This window comes from Mastigoproctus giganteus, chromosome 3 (genome assembly GCF_048544385.1).
Source record: "Mastigoproctus giganteus isolate SK-2022 chromosome 3, ASM4854438v1, whole genome shotgun sequence".
NCBI lineage: Eukaryota > Metazoa > Arthropoda > Arachnida > Uropygi > Thelyphonidae > Mastigoproctus > Mastigoproctus giganteus.
Genome location: NC_143577.1, coordinates 244054868 through 244077642, shown reverse-complemented (window position 1 = coordinate 244077642; position 22775 = coordinate 244054868). Strand labels below are relative to the sequence as shown.

At 37.4% G+C, this 22775-nt stretch overlaps 1 protein-coding gene across 1 annotated transcript in view; it reads right to left on the bottom strand.

The window, feature by feature from the left end:
- LOC150088987 (uncharacterized) overlaps positions 1–22775 on the bottom strand; it is a 65509-nt gene that overhangs the window by 33639 nt on the left and 9095 nt on the right. The window contains exons 2-3 of the mRNA XM_090370374.1: positions 20662–20777; positions 5666–5736 (exon numbers count right to left, since the gene is read on the bottom strand). Coding sequence (XP_090226500.1) covers positions 5666–5736; positions 20662–20777 — 187 coding nt within the window. The remainder of the gene's footprint in view (positions 1–5665; positions 5737–20661; positions 20778–22775) is intronic.

The window sequence follows — 22775 nt, the reverse complement described above, 5'->3', positions numbered from 1 at the left end:
GGAGGGGAGGGGGTGTCATGCTGTTAATTAAGAAAAACATTAAATCAAAAGAAGTGCATCTAGTTAATATATAGATGAACAGTGAACTGTTGAGTCAGTTTGGTGTGACATAAAAACTGCAAAAGCAAAAGTAAGAGTAGGAGCATGTTATAGGCCTAATGACTTGAATGAGTACAATGAACAATTGTACAGAGAAATAGAGTGGGCTAGTAAATCAGGATGTCATATAATGGGGTATTTTAACTTCCCAGATATTGACTGGAACTTGTGGGTTGGTCACTCACACACTAGTAAGACTTTTGTGGATTTATTGGATGATTGTTTTTTGCAGCAGCATGTTCGAGAGGCAACCAGACAGGGTTGCCTCTTGATCAGGTTATCAACAGTGATCATTCGTGTATTAAGAATTTGCAGATAAAGGAACCACTAGGTGGCAGTGATCACAGTGTGCTGATGTGGGATTTACTTAAAGATATAATTACCATCAGGGGTAAAGGAAAGGGTTTTTGCTTCGGAAAAGATGAGTACAGTGGTCCCAGACAGTTTTTAAATTCTGTACAGTGGGATCAACTGACGATGTTACCAACAGTAAATTCTAAGTGGGAGGCATTCAAGGAATTAATCGTGGAAGCTACTAAAAGTTTCATACCTATTAAGAAATATTGTTCAAGGTTTAGGCCTAAATGGTTATCAAATGAACTAATGAGACTCGTGACAGAGAAGAAAAATGTATCGGATGCATATAAATTATCAAGTGACTCAGAAGCCTATAGCAGATATAAGCTAGTCTGTAATCAGGTCACAAGGAGGTTAGGCAGGCGAAGGCAGATTACGAGAAATCTTTGGCAAAGGATGCTAAGAAAAACAGGAAGGATTTCTTTACTTATGTAAACTCTAAAAGGAAGGGGATGAATCTGATTGGTCCACTTGATATCGATGGTTCGACTGTTGATGATCCTGCTCAGATAGCAAACAAACTGAATGAGTATTTTGCATCTACATTCACACATGAGGAGTTATTAAGGTTTGAAAATGGCAGAAGGTTATCAAATTGTAGCAGGATACTTAATGATTTTGTAATAACTGAGAGCAAAGTGGAGGAGAAATTGTTGAAGTTAAACATAAGAAAAGCACCTGGGGTGGATGGGATCTATCCAGTTATATTAAAGGTGGCAAAGCAACTAAGCAAACCCTTAGCCATAATTATGAGAGCATCCTTGGACTCAGGGGAGGTCCCCATGGTCTGGAGATGTGCAAATGTATCCCCAATTCGCAAAGGGGGATCGAAGGGTGACACGAGTAATTACAGACCAGTTAGTTTAACTTCTGTTCCGAGTAAAATAATGGAGTCACTGGTTAAAGATGTATTGCAGGATCATCTAGACAAGACTGCAGCAATAATTCAGACACAGCATGGGTTTGTTAAGGGAAAGTCTTGTCTGACAAATTTTATAGGATATTATGATGTGGTTACAAAGGAACTGGACACAAAAAATAATTTTAATATCATATATTTGGATTTCAGGAAAGCTTTTGACACTGTTGCGCATGGAAGATTATTGTACAAATTGGAGCAGAATGGTATTAAGGGTAAGTTGCTACACTGGATAAAAGGATGGTTGTTGAGTGGGAGAAGACAGAGGGTGGTAATCAATGGTTGCTGCTCTTCTTGGACTAATGTTATTAGTGGAGTCCCACAGGGTTCGGTGTTGGGTCCTCTGTTGTTTTGTATATTTACCAATGATATTGATGAAAGTATATCAGGCTTAGTGTCGAAGTTTGCAGATGATACAAAGGTTGGCAGGGTTGTTAATGACAGTAATGGCAGTGTGCTACTGCAACAGGATCTAGAAAATTTGGGTAGATGGACTAAGAAGTGGTAACTGAAGTTTAACCTTGACAAATGCAAAGTACTGCATATGGGTAGAAGTAACCCCAGAGAAACGTACCAACTGTGTGGTACTACACTTAAGGTGGTAGAAAATGATAAAGACCTGGGAGTAATTGTGCAGTCAGATATGAAGTTTTCTGAGCAATGCAGACAGGCTGCCAGGGCAGGTCATGGGGTTTTGTCAATGATATATAGGAATTTTACTAGCAGGGAAAAGGAGGTGATTGTCCCTCTGTATAAGGCAATGGTCAGGCCACGCCTTGAGTACTGCGTACAGGTCTGGAGGCCTCATTTTAGGAAGGATGTAGATTTGCTTGAGAATGTACAGGGAAGGGCAACAAGATTGGTGAGGAGAATGAAGGGATCCTCTTACCAAGAGAGGCTTAAGTTCTGCAAATTGCAGTGGCTGGAGACTAGACACCTGTGAGGTGATCTGATTGAGGTATATAAGGCTTTGAATGGGTTGAGCATGCTGAATTCTGATGGGATCCTTCCATTTGTTCAGATTACGAACCTCAGGGGGGCTAAATTCAAATTAAGAAAAGACAGAGGTAGAATAGATGTGTGGAAATTTGCCTTTAGCCAGTGGGTGGTTAATTGCTGGAATAAACTTCCATCTGTTGTTGTGGAAGTTGATAGGTTAAATAAATTTAAGGAGGAACTTGTTGTTATTTAGGAGCGTTAGCAACTAAGGCCATATTGCGGTGGTCATTCCCTGACCTTTCCGCATCCTCCGTATTTGGTGGTCACGTGCTCGAACCCTGGTCTAATCAAGAAGCGTGTGCTATGCACTGCTGCTCCTGCCCACCTGGCTACAGAGGCGCCTAAGGAGGAACTTGACAGGCATTTGGAGGGAATCGTGTGTTTTTTTTTTTTGGCTGATGCTGCATAAGCTCATACACTTGCCTTCTTGCATCACGTGCCACTACTATTACTACTACAAAACAGTAAAACCTTGTGTTCTGTAATCAATGGACCATTGATCAAAATTTGCTATAAAACCAGCAGGGAAATTCAAACTGGTTCACTGGCTGCATTTATCAACTATAGCATTAATGACAATTGTGCATATTACACTTCTAACAACACAAAAAAATTCAGTCTGTTTCGTTAATTTATATATTAATGGAACACGAAAATCTGCAGAAAATAAAATTAAACATAATTTATCCAATAAGCATACTACCTACTACATTTACACATGAAACGATTTGATGGTCAAGTGGACGTAGTAACTAGAGCAACCCATTTCAGTGAGCATATAGCTTATTGAACCAAGTGGTTAACAACATTACATATTCTGTTTTTACTAGAATTTGAGTGCATCCTTTCAATTCACCACTTGTGGAGAAAAGTGAAATGATTATCTTTGCAAAAATAACTTATTCTTTTCATTTCTGATCATTATTTCCAGAAAATTTTCAATGACCATACTTGTTATAAATTTGAAATACTACCATAAAAATAAAGTAAGATCTTATCTCGGCTTCTACTAACTGAAGTGTCTGAAAAAAAAGAGGGGGCAGTAAAAACTACAAGAATATATGATTATGCTAGCTAGAAGCAACAAATATGGCACTAGCCAACACAGCACTAGAAAAACATAACAACAAAACCAAGATTAAGTATATATTTTCTCAAAAGGTTATCCAACATATGAGATTATTATAGATCAATTTTCATTGGTCCTGTTATTTGGATGCCATAATTAATTATGACTGTGCTAAAACTTGTAATCAAAATGATTGTCTTAACATTTTGGAAAACTTTTTTTGATGTGAAAACATCTTTGGTGGCACCTACTAAAGTTTTTGGACTGAAGTAAAACTGATTGGTAACGAAAATGAGAGATGTAAATGATGCTACTTTCTAAATGAAGCTAATTCAATCACTAACATTGATTCGGTAGAGAAAGTAGCAGGCATGAGCATAAAACATTACATTGTTCAGACTGAAGTAAAACCGAATGGTAACGAAAATGCGAGACGGAAATGAAGCAAATGATGTCACTTCCTAAATGATGCTAACTCAGTCACTAAGGTTGATTCGGTAGTGTAAGTAGCGGGCATGAGCATAAAAAGTAAAACTGATTGGTAATGAAAATGCACGACAGAAATGACGTCACTTCCTGAATGATGCTAACTCGGTCACTAACACTGATTCAGTATAGTAAGTAGTGGGTGTGACATAAAATTTTATATCATTCATAACTTCGGTTCTAGCTATTTAATTTTAAAAATTTAAACGGTTGTGATTTTCATCAAAGATGTTTTTGCATACAATAAAACATCCTTCGTGCTTAATTTTAAAAAGAAAACTTAACAACCCATATCCAAATATGAAAATGGCCAATAGTATGCACATTGCAAGACCTAGGTTGTATGATGCCACCAAAAGCTTAACTTGCTGGGCATTTTTGGTGGCATCATACAAGCTAGGTTTCATTGTTTCAGCTGCAATAAAGTAGTTAGGATAATGGCTTGTTGGAATCATGGTACTGTATAAACACATTTTTTAAAGAGTAAATTTTTTTAATTTATTGCATATTACACGTATTTTACACATACCACTATACTAAATATTATTTAATAAAAACTCTTTAAAATTGCTCTGTATAAATATATTTTTTATTGCAAATACTCTGGTAATACTGTCATGTAATAAATGTATCCCAAACCTCTATAAAAAAGTCCCCAAACCTCTATAAAAAAGTCGAGTTTCTCTTATATAAGATTTCCATTATCCAAAGGCAGTCTTGGTCCCATTCACCTTGAAATAACTAAGGTCCCACTGTATATTGTATCTTACAAATACTTCATTATTTGCTCACTATAACTGTGATACTGTTATAAACATGCTCATCAGATTCAAGTTCAACTGCACATATATTATTAAAAATTTAACTTGCTTGCATTTTGGGGAGAAGGTATGGCAACAATAATTATTAATAAGAATTTTATAGAATTCCATACAACTGTAAAGTGATAAAACTACACAGTGTAGGAAAGCCTCAAATTCCACAATGTAACAGAGAATTATTGAAAATATTTTTTAAATAGCTGCCAATTAAACAAAAAAATAGAAAAATTAAAATAGCAAACTTGGTTACAAATGCAAAAATACAGTATAATTTTTTTACTCTTTATAAAGTCAAAAATAAATTTGTTTTTGTTGCTTTTAAAACAGAATTTCAATATATTTATTTATTAATCTATTTACTATAAGTCCTATTATAAATATTGTGTTTATCAATTCATATAAATTGCATTTTCACATTTATGTTGAATTTGTGAGGCTTAAATACTGCCTTAAATGCACCTTCAAAAAACTGCATTTAAATATATCTCTTTATTACTTATTCAACTCTACATAAATCGAAAGAGCATTTTATAAATTCCAGGTACAAATTTCTTAAGTATAAAAAGTTGCTTAATTTTTTTTCTTTTTGCTGACATATTTTAATACCTTCAAGTCTCATGAAATAATAAATTTCAAATAAAAATTACTGGAAGGTTAATAAGCCAACAGTTTAATACATTAAAAGTAATAACAGACAAGTTTCAGCAAAAAGAAGTATATGAAATTTTCTAAAATAATGTCATTAAATCAGAACAGATCAACCAGAATCCTTAAAAGCAATATTTCCAGATAATCATAAATATAATTTCAAGAACTGTAAAAAGAATACCAAATTACACAATAATCTGGATAACTCAGATTCTGGAAAAGTAACTGCTTCAAATTTACAACACACAAGAACAAGCTTTCACTAACCTTTCAGAACAGCTTCAAACTCTTTTTCAGAAGTGTGCATGTTAGACATATCAACAGTCACACCATTGAATCTAAGCATCAGAGAAGGGAAAAATCTTTTGTAAAAAATCGTTTCATGTGAATTCACAAGATTTATGTATGATCTATAACTAGTCCTGCCATAAATACCATGCCCAAGTATTTGAATAACTACATTAAAATTAAAATGAAAAATTTCACTAATACACCATATTCTTTTCTTACATAATTAGCAATGCAATTTTCAAAGGTCTCTCAAAATATCCCACTCACAATTTTACATTAGTCTTCAAATGAATAGGATAGCCCCCTGATGGCAGCACACATGATATCCAGAAGAGAGCTGGCCAGTGCTTTCCTCAGAGACCACTTAAGATTCTCAGTTTGAGTGCAAGGTATGCACTCTCTCTCTCTCTCTGTTCGAGTTTATAGAGGACTTATTCAGAAATACTGTCAATGAACAACTGTAGTTTTTTTTGTTTTTTTTGTGAGCAGAACAGCAACTCCAAAGTTAGAACCACTGCAAGGGGTCAGGAAGGCACCATATTAAATATATCTGTATCTGTGAAAACTGTACCTAGATGTTATCAAGTTAAAATTACACCTTTCAGTTTTATTGCTTCTCTAAGTTTATTTATTTTCACTATAATTAAAATTTGAAAACAAATTTACAAGTTAAAACAAATAAATATACAGTTATGTTTATGCATAAAATAGGTTCTATGAAACAAGTACAGAATATCTGTCATGAGTAGTTAAGAATATACAAGGTGTGTCTGAAAAGGTTTAGGACTACATTCATAAAAAATCAAAATCTCAAGGAAAAAATTTATTACCCCTTAATCTTCAAAGTACATCCATAGTAATTTGATACACCTCTTTGCATACTCATACAACTTTTGGACAGCTTTGTGGAACTGATCTTATGGAACCCTGTTTAACTCCCTCGTCACACTGCTTTGGGTCTCTGAAATGCTGTCAAAATGGTGCTCCTTCAGGTGAGACTTCACTTTGAGGAACAGAAAATAATCAAAAGATGCCAAATGCAGTGAATCAGGGGATGGTGAAGCACTGCAATGCCCTTCCATGCAAGAAACTGCTTGACAATGGTCACATTGTCAAGCAGTTTTTTTTTAGCTGATGCTGCATAAGCTCATACACTTGCTTTCTTGCATCACATGCCACTACTACTACTACTACTACATTGTGTGAAGGTGCATTGTCATGAAGCAAGGACTACTCACCTGACACAGCTGCAGCTGGCCTAACACACTGAATTCTTTTTAACAGTCTGTTCATCACTGCTCTATAAAATTCAGAGTTGGCTGTCTGTCCTTCTAGTACAAATTCTTTGTGCAAAAGTCCTTGCCAATTAAAAAAATCACCAACACCAGTTTGGTTTTAGAATTTTGAAACCAGTTTCTTCAGCCTCAGCAAATTTTCTCCAACCCATGCAGCTGATTGTCTTTTTGTTTCAGGTTCATATGCAAAGCACCACGATTCATTACCAGTTATGATTTTTTAAAAAAGGTTGGAACTCAATCAAATCTTGATATGCAGCAACTCATTCCTCCTTCTGTTCTGCCATCAGTGCATGTGGTACAAAGTGCAAGCACACTTTCCTTTTTTACAAATCTTCGATGGCATTCAAATGCATGGTATCCTTGCTGGTATGAAGCTGGTCTGCTATCATTTGAAGGAACAGGCAACAATCTTCCATTAACAGTTGCCTAACTTTTTCGATGGTCAAATCCATATGAGACTGGGATGGGTGACCACTCCACGCATCATCCTGGGTGCCTCCATAGCCAGGTAGGCAGGAGCAGCAGTGCGTAGCACACGCTTCTTGATTAGACCGGGGTTCAAGCCAGTGACCACCAAATACGGAGGATGCGGAAAGGTCAGCAAATGGCCACCGCATATCTCCGGAGCAATATGGCCTTAGTTGCTAATGCTCCTGAAAACCAAACAACAACAACAAACAAACAGCATCATCCTGAACAATTTCCTGCCCTTCATGGAACCACCCATACCAGCAAAAAATGTTGGACGATGGTAGTGCTTCATGTCCATAAGCTGAACTCACCACTGCAACTGTTTCAAATGCACTTTATCTAGCTTTGAAACTAAATTTTATTGCCAAACTTTTCTTGGTCCTGGAATCTGCAACATGATTTTACTGCATTAACTTAAACACATCTTTCCAGTATGCCTTTGCTCACACTGACGAAACTGGTACAGAGCCAGTTCAGCCTTGATAGAGAACTGTTTCAACAGTAGCCAACGTATGGCGCTAGCAGTATCATTTAAAATATCAGTCCCAAAAAGTTTCAGACACACCTTGTATAAAGTATATATTCATTAACCACTCAAAAGTAACTGAACAGCAATTACATTTACATGATTAATATGTTTTTACTAAAATATGATGGTTGATACAGTAGAACCTCATAAATCTGGCAACCTCAGGAGACACAAAATGCTCCAGTTTTTGAAAATTCAGGATTTCTGAAGTTTGTATACAGCCTAAGTATTCAGGAGTAATTCATTATTTTTATTAGATAATACAGTAGCTCTGATCCCTATAATCTCCCTTCCTTGCTTCCATGCTGGTGACTATCATACAATGATAGTCACCAGCTCAATGAATATAGTGTATATGAATGAATATGGCTCAATGAATTGAAGTATGAATAGTATGTATGATTTCATTAAGACCATGAGCTAATTGTATGTTGGGTTGTCATTTGATGAGTCATGCTGTTACAGAGTATGGCATGGAGTCAACAAAGTGCTGAAAAATGACACAAGGAATATTTAACAATTCTTGTGATAAAACTATCCTCAGTTCCTGGGATAGCATGGGCAAAATACAGTGCAGGCAAATGTGTTCAGTGGGATTGAGATCTGCAGATTGGGCCAGCCAGGGTGGATACTTTCAGTCTTAGCATTAGCAAAGGCACATGATGCAAGAAAGCAAGCTTATATAGCATCAGCCAGCCAGGGTGGATACTTTCAGTCTTAGCATTAGCAAAGGCACATGATGCAAGAAAGCAAGCTTATATAGCATCAGCCAAAAAAAAAAAAAAAAACCACCCTTATTTCACCCATCCATTCACTCCAAATCTCTGTCTAGTTCTGCCTTGAATCTATTTAAGCTATCAACTACAACGACAGATGGAAGTTTGTTCCAGCAATCAACCACCCGCTGGCTAAAGGCAAACTTCCACACATCTATCCTACAACTGTCTTTCCTCAATTTGAATTTATGCCCACTCAGGTGATTATTCTGAGCAAGAGGAAGAATCCTATCAGCATTGAGCATGCTCAAACCATTCAAGGCTTTATACACCTCAATCAGATCACCTCGCAGGTGTCAAGTCTCCAGACACTGTAATTTGCAAAACTTAAGCCTTTCTTCATAAGAGCAACCCTTTCTTCCATTCACTAATCTTGTTACCCTTCTCTGTACTCGTTCCAGCAGCTCTACATCCTTCTTAAAATGAGACCTCCAGACCTGTATACTTACTCAAGGCGTGGCTTGACCATTGCCTTATACAAGGGGATAATCACCTCCTTATCCCTGCCAGAAAAATTCCTGTATCTTCAGTATGATTTTGGCTTACAAAAGCTGAAATTAAGAAAAATAATCTGGAATTCAGATCCAGAAGTTTATGAAATTTAATTGACATATAAATAGATGTAGAGGATAGTATTAAAAAAAAAAAAAAAAAAGTAACAAAGAGTTCATTTTTTTTAATCAGTTTTTAGATTTTTAAAAAAAAAATTTTCCTATTTTTTTAAATAGTTGATGTTAAATAGTAATTTTACTCTAATGCTGAGCAATCAAGTAATAAGAATGAATTAATATTTAAAGACATTTATGTACGAAGTTTTCATTTCGACAAAACTTCAAAATTTCACAAAAACTCACTCCACAGAACCACCTGATTGAAAAATGATTACGAGAAGCCTCGTACACACATTTGGGCAACTCATTTGTGAAAGGGTTAAAAATTAGCTTAGGTTAATCGATAATTAATTTGTTTTGTTATTACACTGATCTGACAATTTGCTTATTAATAGGTTGATCTCATAACTGGCTTACCTATAATTTACAAGTTCTAACTTTTATGTGTATTAATTTGTGTGATGTTTATATTGTTCGACAGCTTACCAAAATTGTAAAACAATGAGTATGCTTAACTAACTTGAATGAACTAACATCTTGTAATGTAAGTGACTCTTAACCTTGCAGAGCTGTCTCAGTGGACACATATAATCAGTTGTAAATTAATTACACTTGCTTACTTTTATTATCATTACATAGAGGATAAATCATATTTCTTGAGCTATTTAAGGTTTTTTAATGGAATAAAAAAAAATATTTACCAGTTAAATAACATCCACATTCATTCACGGATAATTTACAGAAATACATTCATTTTTTTTTTTTTTTTTTTGTAACATTTCAGAAGAAGTATTACCATTGCATATAAGACTGTACTTAATGATGTTTCACACATCATTAAAATATACTTGGCAACCATTACTGTGGCAATTGCCAACAATTTAAATGGACAGTAATGCAAGGTTACTCTTTATAATTATTTTCTAGTATTTAAGCCCCAAATCTTGATCTGTCCGCTTACTGAAACTGCAAAATGAATCTTCATTAAAACTTCATTAGTATCATGCATATAAAAAGAGAAACTTTTCCTTTAATTTAGCAAGAGCAAGTTTTGAAATAAAGTTGTTGTTTATTATTTAAAGAAAACAACTCTTGTATAAATCCAGCCGAAGTCCATAAAATTATTCTGATTTTATTGTTCATGAACATAACAATGTCATGTAAGATTATTATTAGCCATATGGTGCAAGGAAGCCTGAGGCTTTTGCTGCACCAACCAAAAAAAAAAACATATGCATCGAGTTACCCTGAGAGAGAAAGAGAGAGAGAGAGAGAGAGAGAGAGAGAGAGAGAGAGAGAGAGAGAGAGAGTGTGTGTGTGTGTGTGTGTGTGTGTGTGTGTGTGTGTGTGTGTGTGTGTGTGTGTGTGTGTGTGTCAGAAATAGAAGAGAATCACTAAAAACTAAAACTTTAAAATATCCACCGTTGGCTCCTTATATATCATTCAATTTCCACACTATTCTCTTAACAAGGCAAGGGACTTGTCCTTAGGAATTTTGGGCACATCAGCTACTCAAGTCACAGTGCACTAGTGCTTATAATCCTCCAATTCACACAGTTTTGTTGTGTATTGTGCCTGTACAAATGTGTGTTCAGCAACCAATTTTTGTGTTGTCTGGGCTGAAGAACCTAAAATAGTTCAAGAGTGGATACTTTACTACTTTTTCCTGAGATTGGCTAACTGTAATCCTGAATGACGATGGCTTTTTAAAAATTCCTCTGTTCTCTTGCAGGATTCAAATCCAAACTCCTTCAAATAAGTAGTGAGACCATTATATGGTCATGGAGGACAACTTGAGTCTCATATTATTATTAAATTTCATGCTAACAAAATCCAGTCTGTGTTTTAGTGTTAAAGTGATAGTGGAACAGGTTGCTGTTCCACTATCACTTTTACCTTTCTTTTCTACAATTATTACTTTTTTTTTTACAATTATTATCTTGTACAGGATGTTTTAAAGTCCTTACTCATGAACAGAGACATCTTTCTCCCTGGGCCTATCTGACACCTGTGTCTGGGATTGACACCTGTCTCAAAAGTAGATGTTATCTACTCTAATGATCATCTAGAGGGTAAGTGTTTTGAGGAGGAGGTCACTTAGCCAGAAAATATGCATTTCATTTTAATGTTTTCAAAGATCATAATAAGAAATTGTTTATAAAAAATTATGTCTGTCTGGATCCCTTGTTCCTCCTCCCCCAACTCAGAACTTTTATAGACATCCTATGCACACACAAAAAAAGCACTGACATAGTCTAGCGGCCAAAGCAAGGGTGGAGTAGTACAAATGGAGCTGACTGTGGTTCAAGACCACATGATTGCTAATAAAGTTCAAGCTTGACCTATATGGTCATGCCAGAGTTTATAACTGTATAATATACATCATACAGTATTATCAGTAGCATAGCTACCCTTTTTCGGGCCCGGAGGCAAAGAACATGTGTTCGGGGCCCCTACTTAATTAATGAAAATTGCAAAAAGAGGATACAGCCAAAGATGCTGGATCCCTAAATGGCCCGGGTCCCAAGTCAATTGCCTTGCCTACCTACATGGTAGCTACGCCACTGAGTATTATATCTATATATGTATTATACAATAATATATAGTAGTATAATATATAATATATTATTAAATAAAAAGAAAAATATGTATATAAAAATAAATAAATAACTAATAACAAAATAAAAAATAAATATATAAAAAAGAAAAAGAAAATAAACACCCTTTGAATTTCCCTCTTTGTATAGGTAATTATCCAGCTGACCTCTGAATTTTTCAAAGCTGTTGGCCTCAACCAAGCCTAATCAGGAAAATTCAAGATATTAACAGAGGCATATGATGCAAGAAAGCAAGCTTATACAGCATCAACCAAAAAAAAACAAAAAAACCTTTCCATTTCACCTACCCATTCACTCCAAAAGAAGTTTGTCCAGTTTTTCCTTGAATCTATTTAAGCTATCAACTTCCACAATAACAGATGGAAGTTTCTTCCAGCAATCAACTACTCACTGGCTAAAAGCAAATTTCCACATATCTATTCTGCTATTCTGCAACTGTCTTTCCTCAATTTGAATTTATATCCCCTTATGTGTGTGGTCTGACCAACAGGAAGAATCCCATCAGCATTGAGCTTCTCAAACCATTCAAAGCCTTATACACCTTTCACCATATTTTCCTATTTTATAGGAAAGTATGGTGAAATTATGTCAGTTGAGGAGTTGATTTAGTTGTAAACTAGAAATAATGGAGTCAATTTAGATGAAAACTGGAAATAATGGACAACTGCTCTAACAGATAGTGGCACAGTTAATTAAAATCATAGAATTAACCTGATGACATCCTTCCCATTGTGCAGCTGTTCATGCTAGCATGTCTAATACACCAATTACTTATTATTATATTATTATTTCTCCCTGATTGGGGGTTCCACCTCATGATGGGTATTGCTACCAAGTACACAGGGTGGTTGTTGTTATGTCAAGTGTTACTGTTGGTCGAGGAACTCTCTGACTATCCTACAGGATTGCAACTTTCTGGAGTTCCTTGTAGGTGTTCGCTGGGAGATCTAATGCTGCTAGGCTGTTATTTAGGGTCTTTGGCACCATACCTGTGGTTGATGTGATGATCAGGATGGTTGTTACTTGTTGTATATGCCACATCTCTTTGATCTCTTGTCTTAGGTTTGTGTACTTCCTGATTTTTTCCCCATGGATTTTCTGCAGGTTGCCAGTGTTGGGTACTGCGATGTCAATCAGATAGGTAGCCTTTTCGTTCTTGTCCACAAGTGTTATGTCTGGTCTGTTGTGTGGGATTGTCCTATCCGTTATTATGGCGTGGTCCCATTACAGCTTGTGGGGTGGGGTCTCTAGTACTGCCTGGGGTTTGTACTTGTAGTACGGTACACTTTCTTCGATCAACTGGTATTTCCTTGCTAGCTTCTGATGTATTATCCTGGCTAGCTGGTCGTGTCTATGAGTGTACTCAGTCTGGGTGATCACCTTGCATCCCGCAGTGATGTGTTGGATCATTTCTGAGGTCAGGTGGCATCACTGACACTCCAGGCTCCTTGGCAATGTATTTTCTATAGTTCCTGGTGTTAATTAACTGGTCTTGGATGGCGAGTATGAATCCTTCAGTCTCAGGGAAGAGCGTCCCGCTCATGAGCCATGCATTGGAAGCAATTTTATCTATGTGATCTTGATGGAGATCATTACAGTATACGAAGCTAGAAATATAGGCAGAGATTTCTCTGCCCATCTTTCTAGTTTATGCCTCCTGGTTGGGGGGGGGGGACTCCTCGCTTAGGCTGAGTGGAGTATGCCTCTTGCTATCTTCCTTATGGCCTGCTGGAGTGCTGCTGTGTGTTTCTGGAAGTAATCCTTCAGGTTAGCAATCGTTGTCTTCTGTTGCTCAATGAGGTCTATCAGGCCCCTTCTTTCTCCTTTCTGGGCAATTGACAGTCTCTCCACAGCTGATTTCAGGTGGTGTTGGCAGCTCTTAGTCATCACTGTCCTTGTCTTTCTCATGATATCCTCCAGCTCAGTGTTAGTCCAATTTATGACCCAGAAGGAGTATGTTAGCACTGGGACTGCACAGGTGTTTATGGCTTTAACTGTGATCCCTCTGTTCAGCTTTACTTTCAGCAGGCTTCTGAGTCTCTGATGGTATTTTTCACCCAGACAGGTTTTAATTTCCTTGTGCTGTAACTGCTGAGCCTGCATCATCCCCAAGTATTTGTAGGGTGAGGGTGTACAGGTTCTTCCTTCCTTCTTTGAGGTTATATCTGTACTTGCTACTGTTGAACATGGTGGATAGCGGGTTAAGTGCTAGACAGAACTACGCTGGGCTCACCACATCTCCCTGAAAGATTCCTTTCCTGATCAGGATTGGCCTGATTGTGATATTTTCGACCTTAATGGTCGTACTCCATTTCACCATTGTTTCTCCTAGAAAGTTTGTCACTATCGGATTGACTTTGTAGATGTTCAGCGCTCCTATTAGCCAGTTATGAGGCACGGAGTTGGAGGCCTTGCAGTAATCGATGTAGGCTGTGTACATGTTGGTGCGCTTCATGTAGGCTTGCTCCATAACCATGGCCTCTATGGTTAATTGTTCCTTGCATCCTTAGCATTAGCATTAGTAGAGGCATATGATACAAGAAAGTAAGCTTATGCAGCATCAGCCAAAAAAAAAAAAAAAAAAAACCCCTTCCACTTCACCCCTCTGTTCGTTCGAAATACCTGTCCAGCTGAGGCTTAAATTTATTTAGGCTATCAACTTCCACAACAAGGGATGGAAGTCTGTTCCACCATCCAACTACCCGCTGGCTCAAGGCAAATTTCTGCATATCTATCTTACATCTGTCTTTCCTTAATTTGAATTTATGCCCTCTCAGGTGATTATTCTGAGCAAGAGGCAGCATCCCATCAGCACTGAGCATGCTCAACCCATTCAAGGCTTTGTACACCTCTATCAGATCACCTCGCCGGTGCCTAGTCTCCAGACACTGTAATTTGCAAAACTTAAGCCTTTCTTCGTAAGAGCAACCCTTCGTTCCGGTCACTAACCTTGTTGCCCTTCTCTGTACTCGTTTCAGCAGCTCTACATCCTTCTTGAAATGAGGCCTCCAGACCTGTATACAGTACTCAAGGTGCCTTATACAAGGGAATAATCACTTCCCTATCCTGCTGGAAAAAATCCTTTCTGCTATTCGGGGATTATGTTCTGGCTCTCCAAAAGGTCTGATATCTTCCTGGTTATGCAGCTGGTCAGAATCTTGTACATTGTTGGAAGGCAGGTGATTGGCCTATATTCCACTGGATTTCTTGTATCTTTGTCTTTAGACTTCAGATACATGATTCCTTGAGTGAGAAACCATGGGATTGTCTCTGAGTGCCTTATCATTCGGGTGAACTGCTCTGCCAGGTGCTTGTGTGTGCAAGTGAGCTTCTTGTACCAGTAGTTAGCATTAGTAAGGCACATGATGCAAGAAAGCAAGCTTATATTGCATCAGCCAACAAAAAAAAAAAAAAAAAAAACAACCACCTTTACTGCACCCATCCACTCGCTCCAAGGCGCCTCCGTAGCCAGGTGGGAAGGAGCAGCAATGCGAAGCACACGCTTCTTGATTAGACCGGGGTTCGGGCCCGTGACCACCAAATACGGAGGATGCGGAAAGGTCAGGGAATGACCACCGCATATCCCGGAGCAATATGGCCTTAGTTGCTAATGTTCCTAAAAACCAAATAACAAACAAACAAACAAACAAACTCGCTCCAAATGTTTGTCAAGTTCTGCCTTAAATTTATTTAAGCTATCAACTTCTACAATGACAGATGGAAGTTTGTTCCAGCAATCAACCAATCAACCACCCGCTGGCTAAAGGCAAACTTCTGCACATCTATCCTACAGCCGTTTTGCCTCAATTTGAATTTATGCCCTCTCAGGTGATTATTCTGAGCAAGAGGAAGAATCCCATCAGCATTGAGCATGCTCAAAATATTCAAGGCTTTATACACCTCAATCATATCACCTTGCAGATGCCTAGTCTCCAGAACACTGTAATTTGCAAAACTTAAGCCTTTCTTTTTAAGAGCAATACCCTTTGTTCCATTCACTAATCTCGTTACCCTTCTCTGTACTCATTCCAACAGCTCTACATCCTTCTTAAAATGAGGCCTCCAGACCTGTATACAGTACTCAAGGTGTGGCCTGACCATTGCCTTATACAAGGGGATAATCATCTCCTTATCCCTGCTAGAAAAATTCCTGTATATCATTGACAAGACACCACGAGCTACTCTTGCATACCATCTGCACTGCTCAGAAAACTTCATATCTGCCTGCACAATTACTCCCAGGTCCTTTTCATTCTCTTCCACTGTCAGTGTGGTACCACAGAGTTGATACGTTACTCCGGGATTACTGCTTCCCATATGTAGTACTTTACATTTGTCAATGTTAAACTTAATTTGCCACCTCTCAGCCCATCTCCTCAACTTTTATAGATCCTGTTGCACCACTATACTGTCATTAGTGTCATTAACAGCCGTGCCAACCTTCGTACCGTCTGCAAACTTGGATATTAAGCTTGATATACCATCATCAATATCATTTATAAATACAGAAAACAACAATGGACCCAACACTGAACCCTGAGGGACTCCACTAATAACATTAGTCCACGAAGAGCAGTGTCCATCGATTACCACTCTCTGCCTTCTCCCACTCAACCATCCCTTTATCCATAGCAGCAATTTTCCTCCAATACCACACTGCTCCAATTTGTGCAGCAGTCTTCCATGTGCAACAGTATCAAAAGCTTTTCTAAGATCCAAATATATAATATCAAAGTTATTATTTGCATCCAGTTCCTTTGTGGCTACATCATAGTATAGAATCAAATTAGTCAGACAAGACTTCCCCTTAACAAACCCATGCTGTGTCTGAGCTATAACTGAAGTCTTGTCTAGATGATCCTGCAATGCTTCTTTAACCAGTGCCTCCATTAATTTTCCTGGAACAGAAGTTAAACTAACAGGTCTGTAATTACCTGCGTCTCCCTTTGTGGATTGGGGTCACATTTTCACATCTCCAGTCCATGGGTACCTCCTCTCAGTCCATGGAAGCTCTCATAATTATGGCTAAGGGTTTGCTTACTTCCTTTGCTGCCTCCTTTAATATAACTGGATAGATTCCATCCACCCCAGGTGCCTTTCTTGTGTTTATCTTCAACAATTTCTCCTCCACTTTACTCTCAGTTATTACAAAATTATCTAGCTTACTGCCAGAGTTGAATACACCTCTGGCATTCCCCTCCGTGAATAACTCCTCATGTGTGAATGTCGATGCAAAATATTCATTCAGTTTGTTAGCTACCTGAGCAGGATCATCAACAGTTGAACCTTCGATATCAAGTGGAACAATCTGATTCACACCTTCCTTCTAGAGATTACATAAGTAAAGAACTCTTTCCTGTTTTTCTTTGCATCCTTTGCCAAGGATTTCTCGTAATCTGCCTTCGCCTGCCTAACCTCCTTTGTAACTTGGTTAGAGACCAGCTTATATCTATCATAGGCTTCTGTGTCACATGTTAATTTATATGTATCCCATGCATTTTTCTTCTCTGTCACATGTCTAATTAGTTCATCTGATATCCATTTAGGCCTAAATCTTGAACAATATATCTTTGTTGGCATGAAAAGCCTAGTGTCTTCGAAGATTAATTCTTTGAATGCTTCCAATTTTGAATTTGCTGTTGGCAAAACAGTCAGTTGGTTCCACCGTATAGAATTTAAATACTGTCTCAGACCATCGTAGTCACCTTTACGAAAGCAAAAACCCTTCCCTTTACCCTTGATGGTAGTTACCTCTTTGAGTAAATCCCACTTCACCACACTTTGATCACTGCCACCTAGTGGTTCCTTTATCTGCAGAATCTTGATGCATGAAGAATCACTACTGATAATCAGATGAAGAGTTATTCTCTTCATCTGATTATCTCAATTACTCAATTACTCTCTCTCTAGTTGCCTCCCGAACATGCTGCTTTAGAAAACAATCATCCAATAAATCCACAAAAGCCTTGTTAGCGTGTGAGTGACAAACCCACAAATTCCAGTCAATATCTGGGAAATTAAAATCCCCAATTATAAGACACTCTAGTTTACTGGCCCACTCTATTTCTCTACACGATTTCTCATTATACTCATTAGATTCATTAGGCCTATAACACAATCCTACCCTAGCCGAGTGGTCAGGGGCAGGAGTGCAGTAGCACACGCTCTGAGTAGACCGGGGTTCAAGCCCCTGACTGCTGAATACGGTCGATCTGCCAACCCGCACTGGACCAGAATGGCAGATTATGGTCCATTTCCCTCAGCATGAATTGTTGAGGAGGCTTCCATCCTGCAGTGGGTTGATAATGGCTGCACTTGACCTTTTTACCCTCATTTTTCCTTTTCCAGTGCTTATGTCACACCAAACAGACTCAACACTGCATTGTCCACCAACATCAATTAGATGCACCTCCTTAGATTTTATGTGTTTCTTAACTAACAGCATAACCCCTCCTCCCCTGTCTATCCTTTCTGTATACATTGTACTCCCCAAATTCCAGTTGCACTTCTTATGTCTGTGTGACACCATGTCTCTGATATCCCAACAATATCTGCCTTTGATGTCTTGACTAGCACTTCAAGCTCATCAAACTTATTAACTATATTCCTAGCATTGGTGTACATGCAAGTATACATGCACCTGTTTCTACTCTTAGTTACCCTAACACAGCTCATGTATTTACTTGTTCCACTATGGCTCCCAGCAGTCCTGGAAATTCCCATTGCCTTGCTTTCCAGGCTGCTTTCCAATTACATTTCAATAGAAGTAGTGCAAGAATCACTTTTACCTCTGTCAGCGGCTACTGTTAATCTATTAGTCCGTGTATCCCCCCCCCAAGCTAGCAGTTTTCCAACCCACCTAACTCTGCTTCGATAGCATCAGCAAATATTCTTGCACCCTTTCTATTTAAGTGTATCCCATCTCTGTAGAAGCAGTCTCTCCTGTTAACAAGCACACACCAGGCTGAGAAAAATTCTACTCCTTGAGCCTTGAACAATCTCTCCAGAGCCGAATTGATCGACAAGGCTCTCATCATATATTCTCTCCTATCATGTCTGGGAAGAATTGCAGACACTTTCAAATTCAACCCTAGTTGTGGACGTTATCTATTGCTGAAGGTCACCAGTTGTAAGAGTTCTTAATTGTCTGTTTTACTTCTTCTTCCTGAATCTCCCACTCTTTCATTTCTTGTACGTCCTTGGTTTTCTTGCGTTCTAGTTCTATCCAGGGAACTCGGCTGTTATGTCTTACTTCACTGCTCCATATGTGTCCCCAGAACTCCTCAATCATCTTCTGCTTGGGTGGTCCGTTCCCTTCTTTCCCGTTTTCTCCGAGACTCCTGTAGAAGCCTTTTTGGTCCTCATTGAAGATTCAGTTGTTGTTTATTTTCCTCTGGGAGCTCTCTTTGTATTGGTAGTCTCTTGCTGAGTGCAAGGAGGTTCTGCTTCAATGTGTTCAAGTACTCTCCTATTCTCTGATTTTTTTGTCTCATGTTTGCTGTGGACGCTATCTCTCTTGAGGATGCTCTTCACTTTTCCAATTAATTTCTTACTCCTATTGCCCCGTTGGTACTAGATCAATTAACCTATTTTGACTCTTAATTCTTCTATCTGCTGAAGTCTTCTTTCCCAAGCTGGCGGTTCCTTCTGTTTTCGGGTCTTCTGCTGCTGATCTCTTGTTTCTCTTCCATTAATCCTAGTGGCTGCTATGGTAGCACAATACACGGCTGTGTGGATGGCCTTTAGTGTTGCACCATTGTTGTCGAGGTAATGCAGTATTATTTGCCGATTGAGGTAGTCTATGACTCTCCACAAGGTTCTATTCAGCCTCTGCTTCGGTATTACGTGAGTCTTTGTTGTTTATTATTATTATTAGCCATATGGTGCAAGGAAGCCTTGCTGCACCAGCAAAAGCCTCAGCCTCAAAAAAAAAATTTGAGTTACCCTCAGAGAGAGAGATAGAGAGAGAATGAACAAGAGTAAGAAATAGAAGGGAATCACCAAGAAAGAGAAGAATGATGATATCCAGCTCAGGACCCTGGATGTGCCAAGCCCATACTCACCAGATGTGAGCCACTGGGGTTAACTAAGGGTAATAGTAAAGAAGGGTAAAAGGGGTTTCAAAACTAACATTAACAAAATAATATTAATTTATAAACCAGATTAATATTATTAATATTTAAATTTATCGCTTGCTGATAACAGTAATTGGTACATTAGACATGCTAATACATGAACACAATTTATATTTTAGCTATGGCACATATTATAGGTTATTACTTAAATAATTTTAACAGCGTAATAGTTTTAATTATATCAATATATATAAACACACACATATGTACATATATGTGCATGTGGCATATACATGTACATATATAGTATTAAATACACCACTCTAGGCATGCACATCACTACTTAATGAAGTCACTGAAATGACTGTATTTTATTTGATAAAAATGGGTACATGAAAATGATACTCCAAATTAAGTTTCATTAAGGACTTCAACATTAAATTTTGGCATAACCTGTTCAACGAGAAGGCCAGTATATGCAGACAGACAGATAGAAGAACAAAATGAAGTTGATGACCTCTTCTGCATTGTTGTAACATACACCTAAAAATGAAGACACGAGAGTTAGCATATGATTTGCAATAAAACAATTACCTGTCCTTCTCAAATGAAAGTATTCTTTGAGACATGTCTGATTCTGTTGCCATCGTTTGAAGGTTATGCAGCAGAGGTTGGACTAGTGTCAGACTTAGCAAATATTCTGCAGTTACCTACAAAAGCAATAAACCACAAAAAAAAAAAAAAAAAGGTGGATATGCAGTTAATCAATATGTTCAGTTATGCAAGCAATAGTCTGTTACTAAGTTACTTGAAATTAAAATAACTTACTGCCACAAAATAAAAACTGAATATTATATGAAACAATAAATATATATAACAAACAAAAACTAACTGTAATTCCTAATGAAAGAGTCAATACCATTATTGCAGTAAACCTTTAAGGTTTAATGCTGTCTTCTATGCATTCTTTAATGCTCAATTTTGTAATCACAAAAATTAAAGATAAGTGAGAGGCAGGCCAAGTGAAAATGACAGATATAAGTAGAGTAGAGGACTGAAGTTCAAAAATATTTTTCCCGTCATAAACATCTTAACCATCCATCACTTGTACCCTCAATTTAAAAAAAAATTGCCTGTGTGTCATCTGTGAGGCACACGGGCATTTTTTCATAAATAAAACCTTTTTTGTTTTATTTATAAAAAATTAATTTTTAACTTTTTTACTGAATTTAAAGCAGTGATCTATTATGATCTGCTAAACTCAATTAAAAAATACTGAATGAAAATAACCAAGAGAAATCAATAATAATGATAAAAAACTTTTTATCATATTTTTTAGAATTGTCCAGGTCACTTGCCCCCGGATTGAAACATATATGCTCACAGGATGTCTGGCAGACACAACGTGAAATCTATATTTTTATGAGCTGCTCCCATTTGGCCAGTGAAACCAAAGCTCTATGGCAAGATTAGACACCTCACTGGTGTCTCACAAATGACATGTAGAAATGGAAGTTATCTAGAAGAAAAATAAATTCTTTTGCTTACTTGGCATCTGTTATTTAAATACTAAACAAAATTTATTGTCTCATAATTCATAGTATATCGAAATGAAATCAGAAAATACTGTATAACTAGTTACAGAATATTGGTAGGCAAAGGTACATGGGAGGACTTATCTTCATTTAACAGAACCATTTTAAAAAAAAGTGGCATCAGTCAGATGCCATACTAGCAGAGGAAGGTTAACCAAATTTCAATATACATTATCTAATTTGCCAGGGCTGTTCAATTCTTAAGATGCTGAAGGCAGATGAGCTGAAAATGGCTGAAGACTGACTCATAAGAGCCAGATGTTAATATTTTTCTCAAAATTTGACAGTTGTTTGTAAATTTTTAGAAAATATGAAAAGTTATTAATATTGAATAATTTTAAAAATATACAAAATTAATAAATATGGTAGCTGTGTGGTTACTGAACACTTGCATATTAGCTAGCACAAGCTTTCGGTGTCCACAATGCCATATTGCACAAGGTACCAAAGTAGGTTAGAAACATTGTCAAATGTGCTGGACTATGTCAAATATTACTGGGATACCATTGTACTTAATTTAAACTATTTAATCTGTTTTACTGAGAACCAATAAATTCATGATTTGTGAAGTTTTTTCCATAAAATCCCAATTAATTCATTGTCATGTATGCCTTTCACTCAAAACATTACCATTAGCATTAGCAGAGGCATATGATGCAAGAAAGCAAGCTTATGCAGCATCAGCCAAAAAAAAAAAAAAAAAAAAACCGTTCCCATTTCACCCCTCCATTCGTTCCAAATACCTGTCCGGCTCAGCTATAAATTTATTTAGGCTATGAACTTCCACAACAAGGGATGGAAATCTGTTCCACCAACCAACTACCTGCTGGCTAAAGGCAAACTTCCACACATCTATCCTACATCTGTCTTTCCTCAATTTGAATTTATGCCCTCTCAGGTGATTATTCTGAGCAAGAGGAAGAATCTCATCAGCACTGAGCATGCTCAAACCATTCAAAGCTTTAGACAACACAATCAGATCATCTTGCAGTTGCCTAGTCTCCAGACACTAATTTGCAAAACTTAAGCCTTTCTTCGTAAGAGCAACCTTTTCTTCCATTCACTAATCTTCTTGCCCTTCTCTGTACTCGTTCCAACAGTTCTACATCCTTC